This window comes from Danio rerio, chromosome 16, assembly GCF_052040795.2.
Source record: "Danio rerio strain M-AB ecotype USA chromosome 16, GRCz13ab, whole genome shotgun sequence".
Classification (NCBI taxonomy): domain Eukaryota; kingdom Metazoa; phylum Chordata; class Actinopteri; order Cypriniformes; family Danionidae; genus Danio; species Danio rerio.
In genome coordinates this window covers 46,018,195-46,041,854 of record NC_141036.1, presented here as the reverse complement: position 1 = coordinate 46,041,854, position 23,660 = coordinate 46,018,195, and the positions used below count along the sequence as shown (strand labels likewise).

At 33.4% G+C, this 23,660-nt stretch overlaps 2 protein-coding genes across 22 annotated transcripts in view; one reads left to right on the top strand and one right to left on the bottom strand.

Annotated features, from left to right (window-relative positions):
- Positions 1-23,660, bottom strand: part of cfap418 (cilia and flagella associated protein 418) — a 119,209-nt gene that overhangs the window by 81,323 nt on the left and 14,226 nt on the right. Inside the window, exons 8-9 of one of the 7 annotated variants that reach the window (XR_015510170.1) lie at positions 11,242-11,412; positions 5,925-6,353 (exon numbers count right to left, since the gene is read on the bottom strand). The exons of 4 other annotated variants lie outside the window; for them this stretch is intronic. The gene's annotated coding sequence lies outside the window, so the exon portion shown is untranslated. Of the gene's footprint in view, positions 1-5,924; positions 6,354-11,241; positions 11,440-23,660 lie in introns of those variants that run through there. 2 more of the 7 variants (XR_015510167.1, XR_015510172.1) reach the window with 2 other exon arrangements.
- Positions 1-23,660, top strand: part of LOC101885539 (T-cell differentiation antigen CD6) — a gene marked incomplete at its 3' end in the record, with an annotated part of 32,606 nt that overhangs the window by 2,436 nt on the left and 6,510 nt on the right. For 5 of the 15 annotated variants that reach the window (NM_001443380.1, NM_001443381.1, NM_001443377.1 and 2 more), the window contains 13 exon segments: positions 2,827-2,895; positions 9,142-9,432; positions 9,516-9,821; positions 12,194-12,253; positions 12,358-12,489; positions 14,471-14,605; positions 16,228-16,377; positions 19,276-19,359; positions 19,457-19,504; positions 19,598-19,678; positions 22,016-22,081; positions 22,180-22,266; positions 22,358-22,444. In NM_001443380.1, coding sequence (NP_001430309.1) covers positions 2,827-2,895; positions 9,142-9,432; positions 9,516-9,821; positions 12,194-12,253; positions 12,358-12,489; positions 14,471-14,605; positions 16,228-16,377; positions 19,276-19,359; positions 19,457-19,504; positions 19,598-19,678; positions 22,016-22,081; positions 22,180-22,266; positions 22,358-22,444 — 1,596 coding nt within the window. 15 annotated transcript variants of the gene reach the window in all.

Genomic DNA, 23,660 nt, shown 5'->3' with positions numbered 1-23,660 from the left:
ATATTATTTTTTAAAAACTTTTATCTAATTTTTACAATGCAAATCCACTTATTTGGTAAAAAAGCAGGTCTCTCATATATATATCTACTAAAAGACAGAAAGTATTACTTTACAAACTGTGTTGTAAATAAATCATGCGGACATTTTTATAGTTAATAATATTAATGACATTAATTTAACACTGAATAGATATCCATTTACACAATTAAATAAATAGACTTCCATGTGGGCTACCGATGTACTGCATCTGTCAACTGACCGTATTTACAATTTAAAAGTCTGATTCATTTACAACATTTCCAAGTTTCATTTTAGTTGGCTTTTTGTAGCTCTTCAATTAAACAAAGAAACAAAAGGTTATGTTAAATTTAAAATGACGATCTCTGTCAAAGGCAGGGCAACTCCGTATCCTTCTCCCTTTCTTTTCAGATAAGATGGCGGGCCAAAACAAAGCTTACCAGGGGACAACTTTGATCTATATGGGCACTTCTTTGGGCACCTAAAACTAACCGCTAACTGCAAATTGTTGACTGGAGAAATATTTTTTTTACCATCCACAAACAAATATGTGCATTATTGCATAAAATATAATAGTATAAATTATTTGTGTTTTATTAAATATTATTACTATTAATATTTACTTACTTAACAGTGGTTGAATTAAAAAAGTAATACTTAAATACTTGCTTTTTATTTGCTTTTGTTCATGACATACAATCGAAAAGCAACATAGGGAAAACAAATTATATCGCAGGATTTTCATAACAGTCATTTATATAGCTCATTTAGATTTTTTACATGCTATTATTAACAAAGCGCAATGTTTTAAAAGCATTTCAGTAGATCTTATGTTATATTTTCTCCACTTTTATGTATTAATGAATTTATGCCACAGAGAGAAAAACAAGACAATTTTGCAAGATGTATTTTGATGAATGCCGCAGTGAAACTTTTCTTTTGAAATGCTTTTTGTTAACAGCAGATTCCCTCAGATGTTGTGTTTCCAAAAAGCACACTTGTATGACTCAAACTGCAGAGACCGAACACTGGAAACTCAGATATTGTGTGTAAAGATTACAGTGTCACATATTAAAGTACACTCAAAAAATGACGTTTACTGTTTGTTCAAACTACTTATTTAAAATTAGTTGAAACAACACAACTCAAGGTGTTTTTTGTGACAACTTAGTTTTTTAATGTTCAATCCACTTAAATCTGTAAAACTTAATAAACTAACTTAATTCCTTCATGTTGTGCCAACACTAATCAATTGTGTGGAAACCGACATTTTTTATCAGTGTACATATAGCAAACAATGTTGGGTTCCACACATTCGATTTATGTTGGGACAACATGAAGGAATTAAATTATTTTTAAGTCTATAACTGTATTATCTATAATGTAAATGACGATACAGTCATATACACGGCTGCATCTACACCTAATCTGGCCCTTTCTCATCTACAGATCGCTTTTTTAATGTTTTTCAACATAAAATTAGTTTAATTAATTAGTTAAAATTAGTTTTAAATGCCAATAAAACAAAACTTATGCTATTTTCAAATTCAAAACAAACCAAGCAAAAACTAGGTCCTATTACTACTACTACTCATGGTGCAAAGATTAAATTAGTGTCCCAGTATAAATATCTTGAAATTTTAATTGATGATACATTTTCTTAGTACTCACATTCAGCAATTGGTGAAAAATATTAAAAGTGATTTTAGGCTTCTATTCTAGAATTAGGAACTGCCTTTATTTTGATGCTAAAAATAAGCTGTTTAAATCAACATTCATGTCGACATTGGACTACGGTGAAGTTATCTGTATGCATGCTTCATCTCAAAGTCTGAATGCATTGGATACTGTTTACCATGGTGCACTAAGATTTATAACTAATTTTAAATCCCTAACTCATCATTGTGTGCTGTATACTAGGTTGGTCTGCTTTGTCCATTCATAGGTTCAAGCATTGGCATATCCTTGTTTACAAACCTATACAAGGTTTACTCCCATCATATTTACAGAATTACATTTGTAAAAAGGCTGTTCTTAACTATGATCTTCGGTCACAGGATATTTATTTACTGTCTGTCCCTAAAGTGCGGACTGAGATGGGAAAAAAGGCTTTTAAGTACGCAGTACATTTTGCTTGGAATAATCTGCAAACAGACTGTGAAAAAGACTTGATTTCACTACATGCTTTTAAAAAGACTATAGAAGATTTAGAAGTTTTGTAGATGTTTTGAATAGTTTGTCAGTGTGATTCATGTTAACTGTAAATTGATTTTTGTTTGTTGTCTGTGAGACCCATGTGGCATATATACTGCCTAATCCTGGCCAGGAAGCTCTTGTAAAGAGATTTTTAATCTCAATGTGTCTTTCCTGGTAAAATAAAGGTTATTATAATAATAGTAATAGTAATAATAATAATAATAATAATAATAATAATAATAATAATGATAATAATAATAATAATGATGATGATAATAATAATAATAATAATAATAATAATAATAATAATAATAATAATAATAATAATAATAATAATAATAATAATAATAATAATAATAACTGGGACAAAGATTTAGCATTTTAAAAACCACACTTAGCCATTGTGTTCTCATGCATTGTTATAGCTTGTACAAAAGCTACTGGCCAACTGGCAAGTCATACTCACTGCTGTTTTACTCGGTTTTGGCCAATGTTAATTTTAACCCGGCTTACAGCAGATGGAAAGACTTTGTTCTAGTTTTTACACTTTAAAGCAAAGCGACAGTTTTGCACTATAAGTCAAACTTTTAATGTTCATCTTTTTATCTTCAGGGCTGAGTGTAACAGATGACCATCCTTCAATAAAGGTGTCAGAGCATGACAATCATACGGACCAACAGAGTAAGTAAAATGATTACTGCTACTCTAAAAAAACAGAACGATGATTTTCATTGAAAGCATCATGTCAAGATCTGTGTTATCATCAGTGGGTACAGTCAGCAGCAATCTCACTATGATCAGAAAACTCAAAAGAGGCCACAAATCAAGCAGCTAATCAAGACGCTGAACAATATGCATGAGCACAGTAGTTTATGTAGGCCTGCTGAGACCAACCTGCTATCATCAGCCAGAGAAAAGAGATCAACAAGACCACCGCAAGAGAGCTAAAGCAATCTGCCACCCCAGAGACAACAGCCTTGTTTTATTTCACGCTGGAATTAATTTTGAAATCATTAAGCCCTGGTAGATGTGATCATTCAGAAAGTGATAATGACATCGTAAATGCACAGAAAAGCCCATGCTGTCCGTTGCGTGTTTCTTGTCTCTCGGCTGTGGCCAACAATTAAACACAACATCATCTGAACAATCTATTGAGCTGAAAGCCTCTTGATAATGTGACATTGAATAATTGTTCATTTATTTTAAGTAGCAAAATTGATTTTGACTAATAGTCAACACAATTTTCGACCTTTTCTGCAGCTTCGTGCAGAAGAAAAGGGAATAATGTTAGTCTGAGTATTGCCGTTCATTCTTCAAGATTGCAAGCGTTCGTTTTTTTAAGCTGCTTTTATATACAGTTTTAATTACAAATCATCATTTACTTCCATACTAAACAAATTGTTTTACCTTTAAGCTCCTATTGATTTTTCTATCACCTATTTTGGGAGGTATAATTAATATTTAGCTTTAATAAATGATATATTTACTCAAGTTTGATGTTATACTTTTTAAAACGATACTTTTGCTTTCATTTATACTTTAAATTGCTTAAATTATGCTGAAAAAAGGAAATATATTTGTGCTTTCACTGAGATTTACTTAAGTATTGTACTTGGCTTGTAGTTGAATTTTCTCTTGACTGAGTAGCCTATTATGTAGTTTTACTACTGTATAACAACCTTAAATGTTCATTTACAATTTAACAAGTCGTCCTTGGTGTATTTAATGTTTAATGTTAATAAATGGCAGTGTTCAAAGCAGTAATCTGTATCTACAAATTCAGAGTTGTTAACAAGGTTGTTAAATATTAAATATGACCTCTAATATTTAATATGACCTTGTGAAGTCTCTTACAAAAAGTATATTTACTCAAGTTTGATGTTATTCTTCTTAAAAAGATACTTTTGCTTTCATTTATACTTCAGATTGCTTGACTTTCGCTAAAAGAAATGTAAATATATTTGTGCTTTCACTGAGATATATTTAAGTATCTTACTTGGCTTATAGTTGAGTTTTCTCTTGGTTGAGTAGCCGATTACATACTTACTACTGTATAACAACCTTACATGTTCGTTTACATTTTAACAAGTCATCCTTTTATTATTCAAAACTAGTTTATTGAGTATTCGTTAACGTATACTTTTATTGCCAGTGCTTTGACTAGTAAAAGTAAAAGTTTAGTATTTACACTACCAGTCAAAAGTTTGTGGTTAGTAGGAGTTTTAAATGTCTTAAAATAAGCTTCTCCTGCTCACCAAGACTGCATTTGTTTAATTAAAAATACAGTACATATTGTAAATTATATTGCACTATAAAATAACTGATCAAAAGTAGATTATCATTTAATTTAATTATTTATTCCAGTGATTTTAATAAATATTTTTCAGCTTCGTTAGTCTTCAGTCACATGATCAGAAATCATAACAATTTAACCTTTTTTACATTTATTAAATGCCGCCTTGATGAACAGAATAATAAAAAGGTTTTTTTTAAATAAAATAAAAAAACATGGAACAAAAACTGACCCCAAACTTTTGAGCGGTAGTGTATATTTTTAGAATATTTATATCTAAAAGTACACTGATACATTCTTAGCAAGCAAAGTTCATGTATTTTTGCATAACTTAAATATATTTAATAAAAATAACTTGAAGTTTAGTTATTTTTAAGGGATTAATGTACAACATTTTTGTAGGAGATTAAGCATTCCTTTGTCACCATCCTTTTGTTGATCTTTTTATTTTTATTTTGTTCAAACGTTTCAGCTTCAAGCCCTATTTTGAACACTATTTCTTAAAAGTGATTGATGTTCATTTTACTCCACCACCTAAACATTTTGGGAGACACTTTAGAATAATAGTCCATTAATTAATGTTAGTATGAATAATCTAGTAAAGCGTTTAATAATCATAGTTCAACATTAACTAATACATTATTCAAATCAAAAGATGTACTTGTTAACATTACTTAATGCACCGCCAGTTTATCCTTTAAGGTGCACTCCTCACACCTTGGATTGAATAATATACTGATACAATTCTAATAAACAGTAATAACCAATTAAAATAATAATGATAACTTATGAATAAAAGGTCAACTAGGCGGTTATGATGAACAAACATTAACTAACGTTATTTAAGTTAAATAAAATTAAATAACATTAACAAAGATCAATAAATACTGTATTAAATGTATAATTGTTCATGTTTGCAAATACATCAACTAACATTAACAAATGTACCCTTATTTAAAAACTTTAACAAATGAAATGTTTAATGCTTGGCAAAGGTGAATGTATTTTATTTAAAATGCAATAAAAGAGTTTATAATATTATAATGTGTAATACTATGGAACTGGGAAACACTTTATTTTGATGGTCCATTTGTGTATTAGCGCTTAATAGCTGTTGATATGCTCCTGCAACAGACATTTAACTGACTATAAGATACTTTGCAACTACATGTCAACTTACACTAACCCTAACCCAAATAATTTAAATAGCTGTTATTTGATTGCATACTTATTACTGTAGTAGTAAATTATTCCAGTATTCAGTGTAACTTAATAATTTCTCATCAATAGTAATTTGCAGATTTGTTTTGGCTAAAAAAAACAACATTATTTTCAATTGATTAAAAAAAAGTTCAAAAGAATAACATTGATTTTGAAATATGTAACAATTTCACTGTCACTCATGATCAATATTTTAATGCATCCTTCTATCATAAAAGTATTTATTAAAAACCTTTTACTGACCCCAAACTCTTCACCACCATCTAACAGTAAAACATCAGACCTTTGACCTCTGACCCCTATTCATAAGTCGAGACCTTCAGAATGAGTCAAAATTCCACGGGCGATACACACAGACACAATCTGCATCCTGTACTCACAAATCAGGAGAGCTTCATGAGCTCAAACCACACTCTGCGGAGGCAATGTCATAAACTTTCTAAAAAAAAAAGAAAGTTCTTTCCCCGGTGTCCTCCATGCTTCAATATGACATTTCCACAGGAAGTGACTCACGGGATGTGGCTGTGTTGCAGTGTACTGCTACAACGTTTTGCAACACAAAACAATGCCCCACGGTTTAGATATTCACCTGTTTGGGTCTAAATAAAAGTCTCTTGTGTGCACACTAGAAATAAAACACAGAGAACAGATAAGATCAATGCCAGGATGCGATGCTGGAAAACTTTATGACTCAACCCAGAGTACTGTCAAGTTTAAAAATAAAAGTCATGTGAATCTTAGGAACGGTTAAGGTAGACGATTCAGGTTTTATGTCTTGCATTGTGCTTAATTAAATGAATAGTTCACCCACATATTACAATTTGGTCATCATTCACTCACCTCTGACTTGTTTCAAAGCAGTTTGAGTGTTTATGTTCTAATAAACACAAAAGAAGATATTTTGAAGAATGTTGAAAACCTGTAACCATTGACATGCATAGTAGAAAACAAACAAACAATGGAAATCGATGGTTACAGGTTACCAGCTTTCTTCCAAGTATCTTCTTTTGTGTTCAACAGAAAAAACAAACAAACAAACTCAGGTTAGAAACTAAAAGATGTATGACAATTTTATTTTTTGGGTGAACTATGCCTTTAAGAACAGGTCAGTTCAATTGAGTACTTAATCGAATGATTTAATTACAATTGGTCAAAAGGCAATACACTGTGCAGTAAATTTACCCTTGATAATATCATACACTAGACTTTGAAATAATGCAAATGAGACTGTGCAATATACTTTTTTGCTTCCGACTCCTTATTCATACATTAGATTATACACAGTATCATTTAATACATATTACCACACTATATGAAATAGAAGTACTAAAGCTGTCACTTGGGTAGTACCCTTTTAAAAGGTACATTTTAGGTACTAATGTGTACCTTAAAGATACCAAAAAGGATCCGTAAGGCACTGATATGTACCCTTTAAGTGCTGAAGTGTAAAAGTACAGTCCCAGCTTTTGTGCATTTTTCGATCTCTGTGAGTCTATAGCAATGAAAAAATGATACTTTATAAAATATATTTGGTCATGCTGTAGTGTTAGTTGTTTACATATACTGACCTGTAATACATATCGCCCCTGTGAAATCTGTTTTTTTTTTTATGCTGTTTGTTGTGTTGTTGTTTGTTTGTGTATTCTGCTACTGTGACTTTAATTTGCAATAAGGAGTTGCATTTTAAAGGGATAGTTCTCCCAAAAATGAAATGTGCTTGTTATTTACTCACCCTCAAGTTTTTTTTTCTAAGGGCGTACTCACACTATGTACAGTTGCCTTAAACCGGGCCATATCATCTTCCCTAAAGGCCCACACTCACATTACATTAGGGCCTGGGCACGCTTACATCATCGATGATGCCCTGTTCAGTAAGCGCTTTCACTGAGCACAGTGGAGATTTCTTTATATCGTAATATTATTTTAGGATGCACTGACACACAGTCAAATATTTCGCAGAACAGATCAACCACTTTTGACGCTCATAAACAATCATAAAGTCCTCGTGCTGCAGGAGGTTTGCTGAAGGTGCAGCTGTCGTGCAGTGAGGGATTTGCGTCTTTAATAATCTATGACAGTTTGGGTTCATTGAACAGTAAGAATGAATAATAAATCCATATGAAACAGTCCCGTAAAAGTCCATTCTTGTCTTCAGTTTCGGGCTCGGGCGCATTTTGCACTCACTCTACAAGCATACCGCGTCAAAGCCCAAGTGAACCGCGCTCTGGCACACCTCTTCCAACCGGGCCAGGGTCGGCAAAGTGAAGCGTGCCTGAGCCCGATTTAGAGCACTCAAACGATCCGGGAAACAGGCCTGGGCACGGTTCGGATAGCATAATGCGAGGGCGCCCTAAACCCTTATGTCCTGTTGGGTATGTTTTCAACCACTTTGGGTGATTTTGAGTCTTCATTTGGCCATAACTTGTTCTGTATTTTAGCTAGCAGAATGTTTTTTGGTGACAAATCTTATTTTAAAACATTATTTGAGAAAATGCTTTGAAATTTTTAAAGAACTCAATGATACAGTCTGGGCAAATGTACTACCCATTTGTTATGTTCAGGATAAAAACATCCACCAAATTAAACTGCTGTAAAAATGCACCAGATATTTTTTTTCAAACTTTTTTTTGTATAAATCTGTTAATCAACTTCAGTTCTGATCAAAAGTACTAAAATGCGTAACTAATTACAGGATTTACAGAAATTAATACTTTAATGCAAATAAAGTGTGCGTATGTGTCTGTAATTTTTAAAAACATTTAGTAGTTTTGATCAGTACTGAGGTTGATTATTTAAAAAAAAATTATCTGATGTATTTTTACAGCAGTTTAATTCAGTGGATGTTTTTTACCCTGGACATAACAAAGTAAATTTGAACAGTGCATAAGGGTTAAACCTTAATGAGTTTCTCACTTCTGTTGAACAAAAGAGATGATATTTGGAAGAAAGTTGAAAATCTGTAACCAGTGACATCCATGTTTCTAAAGGGTGTCAATAGTTTTCCGTCTTTAGAGTTTAACAAAAGAAGGAACTCGGGTTAGAAACAAGTAAAAGTGACACAATTGTGGTAACACTTTATTCTGATGGGCCATTTGAGTATTAGTAGACTGTCCGCTTAATATCTGCTGATACTGCTCCTTCAACAGACATTTAACTGACAAAAGAAACTTTGCAAGTACATGTCAACTTACACTAAACCTAACGCCAACCAAACAGTCTACTTATAATCTAATGAGAATTAGTTGGCATGTAAATGCAATGTAACTAAATTCAACAAATGAACCATCAAAATAAAGTGACTAAAATTTTATTTTTTGTTTGTGTTAACTATCCCTTTACATTTTATCAACAATGACAATTCTGATCCTTTAATGAAATCACTTAACGACATTTTTGTTTTCTTTCTAAACTAGTTGATCTCTCCACACTAAGCCTCTCTGATGGCTGCTTTGGCACGATCAGGGCTTTTCACCAGAACACTACAATCGACGTGACCCTCAATCTTCTGGATGCTCAGGAAAAGAGCAAGCTTGCACTTCAAATCTGTGAAAATTTAGGTTGTGGCCACGTTTCTGAGCACAGCACGACTGCAGCGGTGCACAATGGCGGTTGTGTTGCAAACTGCATCCTGAGAGACTCAAAGCTGCACAACTGCACTACAGCCGCAAAAGGCGACTGCATGAATGCCACTGAAGTAACCTGTGGTGAGTCATCTGACATCTGAGATTGTGTGATAATTGCTCTATTTTTTGTCTAAAAAAGTTATTGTGATCTGATTGGCCCTTAGAGCATCATAAGGTCCAATTGGTCGGAGGACCCGATCATTGTGCTGGACGGGTGGAGCTGCTGGATTCAGGGAATTGGGGAACGGTGTGCGATGATGACTTTAATGTGACAGCTGGAAACATTGTGTGTGGCCAGCTGAATTGTGGCAGTGCAGTAAGACTGGGATTTTTTAGGGCCGGCAAAGGAGCCATCCACATCAGCAAAATGAAATGCAATGGATCAGAGAGCAACTTATGGGAGTGCAGTTCCAACAACAACACTGACAGCTTTTGTGGACACAAGAACGATGCTGGAGTTGTGTGTTCAGGTACTGCACACATGCACACTTAAGAAATGCTGAAAAAAAACCCCATAAAACTCTAAAAAACACTTTACTATAAGACTCCTTTAAGTTTTAAAAAGATAGTTCACCCAAGAATAAAATTCTGACATCATCGAAAATTGGAGTCGGAAACAAATACAGTCATTGACATTCATAGTAGGAACAAAAATACTATGGAAGTCAATGGCTTCATGTCCTCCAACTGTTTTCATTTTTACATGGTAGTTCACTCCAAAAATAAAAATTCTGTTATTATTCATTACAAACCAGATGAAACCTCTTTCTTCAGTTGAACACAAAACAAGATATTCTGAAGAATATTAAAAACAACAAAATTGAATTGACAGTAAGAACAAAAATACCCTGGAAGTTAATAGTTGCAGCTTTCCAACATCCTTTAAAATATCTTCTTTTGTGTTTAACAGAAGAAAGAAGTTTATTACGGTTTGGAATGAGTGGAGGTTGTGTAAAGGATCGAAGAACTTGTTTTTTTTTAGGTGAACTACGTCTTTAAAGTGAAAATTGCAATAGGAAAAAAGCAGTCACTGACATTCATAATAGGAACAAAAATACTATTGAAGTCAGTGACTGTTCCCTAAACACCCCACATTCTTCAGAATATCTTCCTTATCTTCCTTTGTGTTCAACAGAATAACCAGTGGAGATGAGTAAATGAAGGCACAATTGTCATTTTTGTGTGAACTATCCCTTTAAAGAACTATGATTGCCAATGAAGACCCTTGTTTTAGTGTAATATAAAGGCTGTGCTAAACGTATTACTCGCAGCAAGTTAAGTTCCTACTCATTCTGAACCAGAAGAAACTTCTTGCTTCAGTTGAACACAAAAGAAGATATTCTGAAAGATATTAAAAACAACAACATTGGATTAACATTTATAGTGAGAGCAAAATATACTATTGAAGTCAATGGGCTGCAGTTTTCTAACATTTTTCGAAATATCTTCTTTTGTGTTTAACATAAGAAATACATTTCTTCTGGTTTGGAATGAGAGGAGATTGAGTAAATGATTACATAATTTCTTTAGGTCAACTACCCCTTTAGAGTAAAAAAAACTGGAGAAAAAAGCAGCCATTGACATTTATTCATTCATTTTCTTTTCGGTTAGTCCCTTTATTAATCTGAGGTTTCCACAGCGGAATGAACCGCCAATTTATTCAGCATGCAGCCCCACTGACATTCATAGTAGAAACAAAAATACTATCAAGGTCAGTGGCTGTTTTTTCAAACTATTTTTTACTTTAAAGGGGTAGTTCACCCCAAAAATAAAAAAAATCTGTTTTTAGCATTTGTTTAACACAGCGAATGCCCTTCTAGAAGCAACCCATATCTGGGAAACACATACACTCACATTCACACACATATACAATGGAAAATTTTAGCTTACCCAATTCAAGTGTACTGCATGTCTTTGGACTTGTGGGGGAAACCGGAGCACCCCGAGGAGAACATGCAAACTCCACACAGAAATGCCAATTGACCCAGCCAAGGCTTGAACCAGCAACCTTCTTGCTGTGAGGTGACAGCACTAACTACTGCGCCACTGCATCGCCTACCTCTTCAGTTGAACACAAAACAAGATATTCTGATAAAAAAAACAACAACATTGGATTGACTTTTATAGTAAGAACAAAAGATATACTGAAGTCAATGGGCTGCAGCTTTCCAACATTCTTTTGTGTTTAACAGAAGACAGAGGTTTTTTTTTTCTGATTTGGAATGAGTGGAGGTTGAGTAAATTATGACATATTTTTTTATTTTTGGAGTGAACTACCCCTTTTAATGTGAAATTTACAACTGGAAAAAAGCAGTTTGACATTTAAAGTAGGAACAAAAATACTATTGCAGTCAATGGCTGTTGTTCCCTCCCAACATTCTTCAGAATCTCTTTCTTTGTGTTCAACAGAAGAAAGAATCTAAAACAGGTTTGGAACACGTGGAAGATGAGTAAATGAAGACAGAATTGTCATTTTTGGGTGAACTATCATTGCCAATGTAGAGCCTTTCTTTTTTAAAAGTGTAATATAAGGGTGTGCTAAACGTGCAGCAAGTGAATTTCCTGTTTATTTGAGGTTGTAGATTGTGACCTGGTGGAACATTACCATAATTTATTTTAGATTTAACTTTTTAGGGTGGTGGGACACAATTTCCATGTCAGTCAGTCTGAAAATAGGATAGAAGTAGGACGGGGGCTTACAGCAGTATTTTTGAAATGTCAAAGCACACATATGCATGCTTCAGCTTGTTAGTGTCTTGTTGTAAAATCCAGTCTGATCAGTCAAGTCTTGGTTATTTGAATTGCTTTGCTGTATTCAATTGATTTAATGTCTTTTATACAGGGAGTATTGAGAGCAGCTTTACAAACAGCCCAACTGTACCAGAGCTAACAACATTGGCAGGTGATGCTTTAGCTCCTGCTTTAAAAGAGAAAATGCATGATTAAATGGGTGAAATAACATGTATGTTATGTTTTGTCAATTAAACCCTCTTCTTTTATTTTTAGCATCAACAGTAGCAATGGGAGGCAGCACTGGAGTTTCAGGAGCAGCGATCGGCTGCATCCTCTTATCCATCGCTCTGCTTATTTTTATTGTTTTAAATGTTGCCATCTGTTTACATTTCAGAAAATCAAAAAGCAAGTACTTCTTACGTTTCTAGCACTCCTCACTCACTCACATCTGCTGAAGCATTGAAATAAATAAAAATATAAAGTGGCACCAAAAATTACGCACAACTGTGGACCTTTTACGTGCATTTAAAAAAGTCTTAAAATAAATGCATTTTGTTATAATCATTTTATGTCACACTTTACATAAAGGTTTCATTAAATGTATAACTAATATGAACTAATTATAAACAACACTTGTACAGCATTTATTAATAACAGTTTTGCATTATTAACATCCAAATTCATGCTTGTTTACATTAATTAATGCACCATGAGTTAATGTGAACTAACAATAAACAACATTATTTTCATAAAATAATGCTAAAAACATGAATAAATAGAGCAATTTATTTAATGAATAGTTATTTTTTGTGTTAGTAAATACATTTACTAATACAACCTTATTGTAAAGTGTTTTTACATTATTAGTGTAATCAATCACCTAGGAAGTTTGGTGATATTATTGTTTATTTATTTTACCCTAATCACCTGTATTGTCTTGCCTATATAGATTTGTTGAATAGTTTTAGGACAACTTAAATAAAAGGTTTTGATGAATAAAATATTATTAATAAAAAGATAAATATTTATTGGTAAATAGCTGAATTAAGTTAAGATAGAAACAAAAATATATAAATTATATAATTATGTATGTTTGAATTAATACTAAAATTACTACAACAAAAACTAAAACAAATAATACAAAAATCAATTATTGAAACTATAGACACTCAAAAACATACAACCAAATAATTAAAACCATGTTTTTGTTTCTTAAAAATCATTATTAATTAAAAATCAAATAATATATTTAGAGTATAATGTATACGTATAAATACATTTAATTTTTATTTAGTTTAAAATAAAGATGAAATAAGTACATAATAAAATGACCAAAAACAGATAATACAAAAATAGTTCAGAATTTTAACAGAAACTACAATAAGCTAATTGTTAATACTAATTATTTTATTATAATAATGCTATATATATATATATATATATATATATATATATATATATATATATATATATATATATATATATATATATATATATATATATATATATATATATATACAGTTAAAATCAGAATTATTAGCCCCCCTTTGAATTTTGTTTCTAAATATTTGTTTTTAAATATTTTGTTTTTAAATATTTCACAAATTTTGTTTAACAGAGCAAAGCAATTTTTAGTTTGTCTGATATTTTTAAAAAAACATTTAAAGTCAAAATTATTAGCCCCTTTAAGCTAATTTTTTTTGATAGTCTACAGAACAAATCATCGTTATACAATAACTTGCCTAATTACCCTAACCTGCCTAGATAAGCTAATTAAGCTAGTTAAGCCTTTAAATGTCACTTTAAGCTGTATAGAAGTGTCTTGAAAAATATCTAGTCAAATATTATTTACTGTCATCATGGCAAAGATAAAATAAATCAGTTATTAGAAATTATATTATGTTTAGAAATGTGTTAAAAAACTCTTCTCTCCGTTTAACAGAAATTGGGGAAAAAATAAACAGGGGTTTATAATTCAGGAGCTTTAATAATTCTGCCTTCAAGTGTATAAAGAAATCAAACTATGTGTCATCAGAAAATAACTAATGTGAGTATTTTTAGACGTAAATAAAACTGAACTCATAGCAGTGAGGTAAAACAACTAGACATGTAGTTAATTTCATCGTTTTGTGGCCCTGAGAACAACGGAGCACAACGCTGATATTTATAAACATGCTGCATTGTTACAATCTTCAAAGAATTTAGCTTACTTCTTACCCAGTTTCTCTCTACACGCCATTTAAAGAACAGGAAATGCTTTTTTCAAAGAACACTTTGCTGAGCTATTAACTCGTTCTTTTGATATTAGCTAATGCAACAATAAAAAAGCAGCTTAGTGCTGCTTGGGGATCTTTAAGCCATTCTTTCTCATCCTTTCTGTTGACAGAATGTGTAATTCACCAACGTCACAGTAATTCACACACAAGTCTGCAGAATCAGTCCAGTGGAGAAATCTACCATACACACAATGCAGGAATCTACAACACACAGATCACCCCAGCTGCCAGAAGCCAGCAGTATGGTCTGTCATTTTTTAACATTTTTTTTTTCTGTTCCCTTTTTACCAGTTATAGTTTTCTTTTTTGTATTATGTCAGTATGTAATTTTTAAATATTTTTTTTTACATGAAAAAGCTGGGTTCCACACAATTCCTTCATGACTTCCCAACACAAATCATTCATTGTTTTTTTTACTTTTTATTTTTTTCAATTTTAAGTTAATTGAAGATAAAATTAGGTTGCCCCCTCAAGAATTGTTTCAGCTCATTTTAAATACGTAGTTTGAACAAGCAAATTTTTTTTGACCTCATCACTTAGTTTTTTTATTGTTATGAGCATAAAACATTTTACATAATTAATATTTTTAAACATTGGTGAAAATTTAATTGATTAAAATATTCTATAATTTTATTAGTAAAATAAATGAAAAATACATTTTATTTATTTATTACATTTTCAAAACTATGGGTAAAAACGGCATGCTTTAATTCAATATTATAAAAATTCACTGTGATAAAATGGCAAACAGTATGTAATCACTAACTTTTTGTTCATTTTCATAAACATGACTTTGTTTTTATTTTATTATTTATACTACAGACTGTTGAGTGCTTGATTCTGATTGGCTAATGGACATTATAAGACGTAAATCGCACAGAAAAAGTAGTTCCAGGCAGGTTTTGACCGCATTACAGTTCTTGATTCACAACGGTGAACTATTTATTTTTACAAATTATTTTAAGTAAAAATCCAACAAAACAAAAAGCTTTGGATGAGCTGCATAAGAAACTAGTACTAGCTGTTTGAGGACAAATCCCTGTCAAATGCCTTGAAATGCAACAAATAAAATACATAAAAGAATGTATTTTAGTGTGGTAACTATAGTATAAGCAGATTTATTATCACTGATCCGTTGATCAGTGATAATAGAAGTTGATCAGTGACCGTTTAATAGAACATAATGCACATGCCATTTGCATGATGTGACCATTTTACCACCTTGAGTGGCACAGCCATATAGGCAAATTATTGTATAATGACGGTTTGTTCTGTAAACAGTTAAGCAGAAAATATTGCTTAAGAAGGCTAATAATATTGACCTTAAAATGTTTTAATTATTTTTTTATTAAACTGCAAATACAAATGTTCTGTCTGCTGAAGAAAAATATTTTTAGGAAAACTGAAAAATTCATTGCTCTTTTAAACATCTTTTGGAAAATATAAAAAAAAAAATCACAGGACTAATAATTCTGACTTCAACTGTATATGACCGTGACGCAGCTTCAAAAATTCGTTTCAAACCGGAAGTACGAATTTGCTTGAAATAACGCAAAAACAACCAATTTACACTTTTTAGTGAAATATAGGTGCCCTAATAAGTGTTTTTAGCAGTGTGGGACACATATACGACTGTCAACAGCTCAAAAAATGTGTTTTGGTGTTTCGTGACCCTTTAAGAGTATGGCCTGCTGTTATATGTATTTTTACCTTTACATATCTATTTAAATTTTATAGACTATTTTTAAAACCCCAATTATTCAATTTTACAATGATTAATATTCACAGTATACCATGAATAACTTTTGTTTTGAAAATGAAACGCAATCTCTGGAGTGGTAAAATAGTTGTGTTTGTCATTCCTCAGAAAGTCTTGGCCCCAGAATGAGCTCAAACTATGGGAGTAATATCAGCCAGAGAACAAACGAACCGCTTCACAACCTCGACAGATTGTCTGATTCAGACTATGAGCCTCACAACACAGATGAACTGCAAACGCTGCACCTGAACTCACAGAGTATGCTGCATTTACCACAGCGCACTTATGCTGCACATATATAAAATCACATTACTACATTACACATTACTACATATCACATTACTATAGGTGGTTCATTCCGCTGTGGCGATCCCTGATGAATAAAGGGACTAAGCCAAAAAGAAAATGAATGAATGAATTAAAACATATATGCTTAGAAATATTATTGACCTATATGGGGGCGTTACATTTCTTTTTTTAAATGTGGGCATCATAATTGATAAATATAGGTTAAAATTATGCAGCAGAGTTGAAAATAAAATGTAAAGATAATGCCCTCACTCTCTATAATGTCCACACACACACACACACACACACACACACACACACACACACACACACACACACACACACACACACACACACACACACATTATTATTATTATTATTATTATTATTATTATTATTATTATTATCTGTTGCTCTTACAACTGGAATCAACAACAAGACTTTTGTCAGGTAGTGTATATTAGGGTTGGGTGATGTTGACCAATTTGGTATAGTATGATGTCTAATTTAAAACCTCGTGATGAACGATGACAGCGTCATCATAGGTGGCGGTAAATTAAGTATTTATGAATAGTCAATTAATTCAAACGAATAAATTTTTTGTAGCTTACTGTTTCAAATACCTGATCCCCATGGTCTTTGTTTTACCTATAACTCATATAATAGATGAAAAAAGATAAGTTACACATGAATCACCACCTGTCAATCACTTTTTCCACAGGACTCTGGCTTGAGTAGGCAGAGTGATCTGTGTCGTTATAATGGCATCAACAAACTTGGTTGGTAAAAAATATTCACAACCAACAGGAACCAACCAACAGTATCTGAGGTTTACGCTAAAACTACTAAGTACAAGTGTGAAAGCGAAAGACTGAAGCAGTGTACTGACGCTGTGACACGTTACCCGATAGATTCAAAAGACGGAAGAGTCATTGGATAGATAAGATAAATTAAATATCACATTTAACAACTATAGTGAGACGCGATCCAGTGGTACATCCTTGATAAACTGTCTGACGGACACTACTCTCTGGGGTTTTGTGCTCAAAGCACCTGCTGACTGTTAGAGCTCAGAAGCGCGCGCACGCTGCAGCGCATGACAGTGTGTGTGTGTGTGTGTGTGTGTGTGTGTGTGTGTGTGTGTGTGTGGTCACGTGATGTGCATTTTTAGCAGTATAGTGTGGAAGGATAAAATATCACATTTTATACAATATATACATATTTTCAGAAATGCTAGAATTACTAAATGTCTTGATGACAGTATAAGAATCTTTACTAGTGCTGGGCAAAAATTAATCCCAGTCAATCACAATCGCTTACAAGTTTGTTTTGACATTAGAGATATGTCTGCAATGTGTATATTTAAATACACACATACATGCACATATTTAAAAAAATGCTTATTTATATTTAGATATACGACATATTATTATATGATACACATTATATATCTATTTAAATATCTACGCAATTTTTTTATGTGTGTGTGTATTACATAGTTATGTAATAAATGCACATAGCACTCACATTAAAAGTTAAAGTCAGCCCCCCATTATAAAAAAATATGACTTTCTCCAGAAGAAAAAATATTTTCAGATGCTGTGAAAATTTACTTGCTCTGTTAAACATAATTTGGGAAATATTTTAAAATGAAAAAAAAAATCAAAGGGGGGCTAATTCTGACTTCAACTGTATATATCTTATGTCAAATAAACTTTTATTTAGATGCGATTAACCGTGAAAAATCTTTGGCAAGCACTTATTTTTACTAGTTATTTTGCAAGAGTATTCAATTTGAAGCACATTTAAACAAGTTAAAACAGGTCTTAAATAGGGTAATTAGGTTAACTAGACAATTTAAGTTAATTAGGTCATGTGTTTTGTTCTGTAGCCAATAAGAAAAAAAAGTTCCCGAAGGGGATTACAATTTTTTTATTTTTCCCAGCCAATCTAAAATAAATAAGACTTCCTCCAGAAGAAAAATATATCAGGAAACACTAGAAAAACTATTTAATATTTACCATATAATCATAATAATAATAGAAAATAGCTTACTCAGTTGTTTCTCTGTTTTAGCTCTCTGTATCACATATTCTTTATATATATATATATATATATATATATATATATATATATATATATATATATATATATATATATATATATCAGGGCCGGAGTGGGACTCCTTTTCAGCCCTGGAGTTTCAAGCCTCAGACCGGCCCACCTCAGTTCACGACTGACTACATTAAAATAAGGTCATTTCCAATTCAGTTGCTAATTACACTATCACGTCTTTTTTTGAGAAAACAGCTGCTTTAGAACTTCAAATGTTCAACAACCCTAACAGTATTATATGTCTTAACAATAAAAATGAAAACAATAAATTACTCTAACGAGGATCGAACCCGGATCCGCGGAGTCTTCTCCTAACGTGCTATCCGCTGGACCACAACAGCTGTGTAAAGAGAGGAGACACAACTAAGTTTTATCATCATTAAAATAGATAAAAAGAGAAGAGTTGCAATAAAATAATGAATAAAAAGGCTGTGGTCAAGTAAGTAAATAAATTTAAAAAGTGTGACTGCTGAGAGCAACAGATTCTGGAGCTAGGGACACCGGCCCTCGCGGCCAAAAAACGGACCGGCCCACCGGGAATTATCCCGGTCCTCCCGATTAGCCAATCCGGGCCTGATATATATATATATATATATATATATATATATATATATATATATATATATATATATATATATATATATATATATATATATATATATATATAAAAAGAGTTGAGGCTCTGCATTATAAAGTATAAAGTGTGTCTGCTGAAAAGCCTCATCTGATATGAGCATGAATTCTGCTCTGCAGGAGATATAAATGATGAAGGCAGCACATGCTCAGGAGACAGACATCTACACAACGTGGAAATCAACACCAGCACCTTCATGTCAGGTAGCACCAAACAAATCAGTCTGATTCATGAAGTAATTTACTGTTCTCTACAAGTGATTATTTTCGTCAAAATAAAATAAAACATTTCGTTTTGAAGGTGATAAACCTCCATTGACGTCTGAAGCCCCTTACATGCACAATCAAGGTACAGTGAGTGCACATGGCAGAAATTATTCAGCTTATAGTAAGGAATTCAATCTGAAATGTATTGATTTTGTTTTCTTTGCTCTGTACACAGCAGTATATGTGAATGATTCTAGCAGTACATCTTCTGGAGAGTTCTATGAAAACACAAAGACAGACACAGACAACATGCCACGTGTGTAGAAATATTTTTTGGTTAATTTGATACATTAGCTTACTCTTCATTAAATAGTTATTTTTATATTATCATTGAGTAGCTATTGCAGTTTTATTAATTATGTTTCTCATTTTTTAGTAGTGCTGGGAACAGATTAATCGTGATTATTCTTTCATTCATTTTCCTTCGGTTTAGTCCCTTTATTCATCAGAGGTCGCAACCTTCTTGTGAGGTGACAGTGCTAACCACTGAGCCATCGTGTTGTCCTAATCGTGATTGATCAAATCCAAAATAAAAGTTTTTTTGACAATAGATGTGTGTCTATTATGTGAAGTTTATTTATAAACTAATTTCGAGAGGATGACGTGCTAATGATTGCTCACAGCTGGCCCCGCATAAGCCAATTCATGATTCATCAATCAGACAATTCCTAAGTCACCAAAAATAAGCTAAGTTCCACGCCACAGTCATCTTCCTTTTGAAGAACCCCCCCTTCCACCCCTACTTCTCTTTCTTTCCTTGATAGGTGGCACGGTGTAAAGCACTGTTGCCTCACAGCAAGAACGTCACTGGTTCTAGTCCTTACCAAGCCACTAAATGTTTTTGTTCAATTTACATTTTCTGCCCGTGCACGTGTGGAATTCCCCGGGTCCCCTGGTTTCCTTCCACCCAAAAACATGCGATTAAAGTTAATTGACTAATTCAAATTGGCACCATAGACATGCTTCTAGTTAGAAGTTATCTTTTTACAGCAATTCCTAATTGTTCATAAGTAACAAACAGCAGGGGAGTCCCCGAGATCTACCTGAGCGCAAACATTTATATATTACATTACAATTATTTAAATGAGGGCGACACGGTGGGACAGTAGGTAGTGCTGTCGCTTAACAGCAAGAAGGTCGCTGGTTCGAGCCTTGGCTGGGTCAGTTGGTGTTTCTGTGTGGAGTTTGCATGTTTGTGTGGGATTCCTCCGGGTGCTCCGGTTTCCCCCACAGTCCAAAGACATGCAGTACAGGTAAATTGGGTAGGCTAAATTGTCCGTAGTGTATGAGTGTTTACCAGAGATGGGTTGCGGATGGAAGGGCATCCGCTGCTTAAAACATATGCTGGATAAATCAGCGGTTTATTCCGCTGTGTTGACCCCAGATTATTAAAGGGACTAAGTCGAAAAGAAAATGAATGAATGAATGAGATATTTAAATGTATATATAATTTGTATCAGGGCGAGGCAGTGGAGCAGTAGGTAGTGCTGTCGCCTCACAGCAAGAAGGTCGCTGGGTCGCTGGTTCGAACCTCGGCTCAGTTGGCGTTTTTGTGTGGAGTTTGCATGTTCTCCCTGCCTTCGCGTGGGTTTCCTCCGGGTGCTTCGGTTTCCCCCACAGTCCAAAGATATGCAGTACAGGTGAATTGGGTAGCTAAATTGTCCATAGTGTATGAGTGTGTGTGAATGTTTTCCAGAGATGCTGTATTCTCCCAGAGAATACTGTAAGGGCATCCGCTGCAAAAAAAACTTGCTGGATAAGTTGGCGGTTCATTCCGCTGTGGCGACCCTGGGTTAATAAAGGGACTAAGCCGACAAGAAAATGAATGAATGAATAATTTGTATCATATACGATCATTCATTAATTTTTCTTCGACTTATTCTCTAATTTATCAAGGGTCCTTACAGAGGAATGAACCGGCAACTATTCCAGCATATGTTTTACATAGCAAATTAGTTAATCCAATTCACTTATGGCATATGTCTTTGGACTATGGCGGAAACCGGAGCAGCCGGAGAAAACCCACACGAACACGGGGAGAGCATGCAAATTCCTATCACATACATTTACATTTAATATCTAAATATACATTTTTTTCAAATATATGCATGCATGAGTGTATTTATATATACATAATACTTATACACAGTACACATGTCAAACAGTTACTTTTCATGCGGTTAATCACAATAAATCTTTAGCACTACTTTTGTGTTTTTGAGTTGTTTATATTATTTGAGTTACATGGTTCTGGTTTAAGTTAACAATGTATCTCTGACTTAATTTGCTATAAAATAAAACCATTACACCAAGCATCCATTAATCACAGTTAATTTACATGATTTATTAACTAAAATCAATTAAGACTGCTCAATTTTTTGTCAACATTTTAGTTAGTAAACATAGCTTTGTTATCACAAGGATAAAATACTTACCCAATTCTTACCCAGTTTTAAAATACATAAAGAATGTAAAACTAATATAGATTAAACTCTTCTCAACCACTGGAAACATCTTAACATATCATCATGTGTGTATTTTTTATTGTGAATTTAAATAAAATACTAATATTTAATATCGACTCATCGTGAAGGTGCAGAGACATCATCACCACTGCTGTCTTATGATGACTGTCACTCACCACAACTGGAAAATAAAGGTAAAGCTCTGAAGAAACCTTGTAAATGTTACTTCTATTAGAGGTAATAAGTAAAACGTTTAAAATATATATGTATATGAGTCCTCTTTTGTCTATAGAAGTAGATGTGAATGATTCAAGCAGCACATCTTCTGGCGAATGCTATCAAAACACAGAGCCTGACGTGGACGACATTGCCAAGCCTTGTATGCAAAACTAATCATCAATTGGTTTACTTGACAAATTGAACATGTATAGGTACATCTACTAATATTTGACATTTTTCCCCTCTTGAAGCAGAGAGAACACCATCATTGCTTGAAAAGACACCATATGCCTCTCTGGCTTATGGTGACCATCAGTTACCAGGCACTCACAGTGACGGTAAAGCTCTCTGCTCCCCACACACATTCCTCTCTCAACGCTCCTCTATCCTAGCCAATAAAAAGCTTAAAAAACCCTAAAACCACAAAACTCAACCAGGTGTTGTTGTCATATCAACAGGTCTGTAAGCTCAAACAAATACTCTAGAATACACGAGACTTGTCACTCAAGTAGTATTAAATGGGGAAAAGTGTAACCGTCAATATAGCGAACAAAGCCTCGCCTATTAGTACAAGAGCTAATCATTGACTGCTATAGGCAGACGTTTCTCCGGGGGAAAAGCTCAGACTAGATGTGTGCTTTTACTACACTTTATGTGTAGTCAACAAACACACTGGAATCTCAGCGAGTACTTGCTTCACAGGCATAAGAAATGTATCCAAATAAAGCTTGAAATCTGTGCTTTTAACTGAACCAACTACAACTCAAAACAAAAGTTTTCTGGTTTTGTAATCTGTATGAAGCGAAGGCAAGGTACAGTCCGTCCTGTCAAATGCTCATCACATGACAGCAGCTACTAATCAAACACCCACAAACTTGTATACAAAGAGTTGCTGTCATTTCTGGTGGAGATTCGCCATCAAGACCAAGTTGTGAATTACTACAGAAGACCAGCGCGATCAGAAGATCATTATCCAGAGCACAGGTGTCAATTCCAGTTCCTGGAGGGCTGCAGCTCTGCACAGTTTAGTTTCAACCCAAATTAACACACCTTATCAAACTATATTAAGTTCCTCAGGATTGTTTGAGACCTAAAGGTAAATGTGTTGGAGCAGGGTTGGATCTAAACTGTGCAGAGCTGTGGCCCTCCAGGAACTGGAATTGACACCTGTGATCCAGTGGATGAAAATACGTAGAACGTCCATAAATGAGGTTGGTGTCGTGATCTCGTTCCTTTCGAGTGCACATGCACATTAGCTTAGGCAACCTGAAAAATTGCTGATTTTGTTTGATTTGAACGTTAAGAATGAAACTTTTGAGACAGTTGTTATTTAAATTTATTGCTGATTCCAAATATGTAATGTAATCATAAGCTTGGCAAATATTTTAGAGAATTTGATGTTCCCCGTTCAGACTTAATGCCCAAACATACTGCCCGAGAGGCGCTTCAAAGATGGCCGACAAGTAAAATGACTTGCCTTAAAAGGACTTTGGCTCAAATCTTCTCATGAGCAGCTTATTTCTTATAAACAGGACTAAATTGAGTCATTTCAAA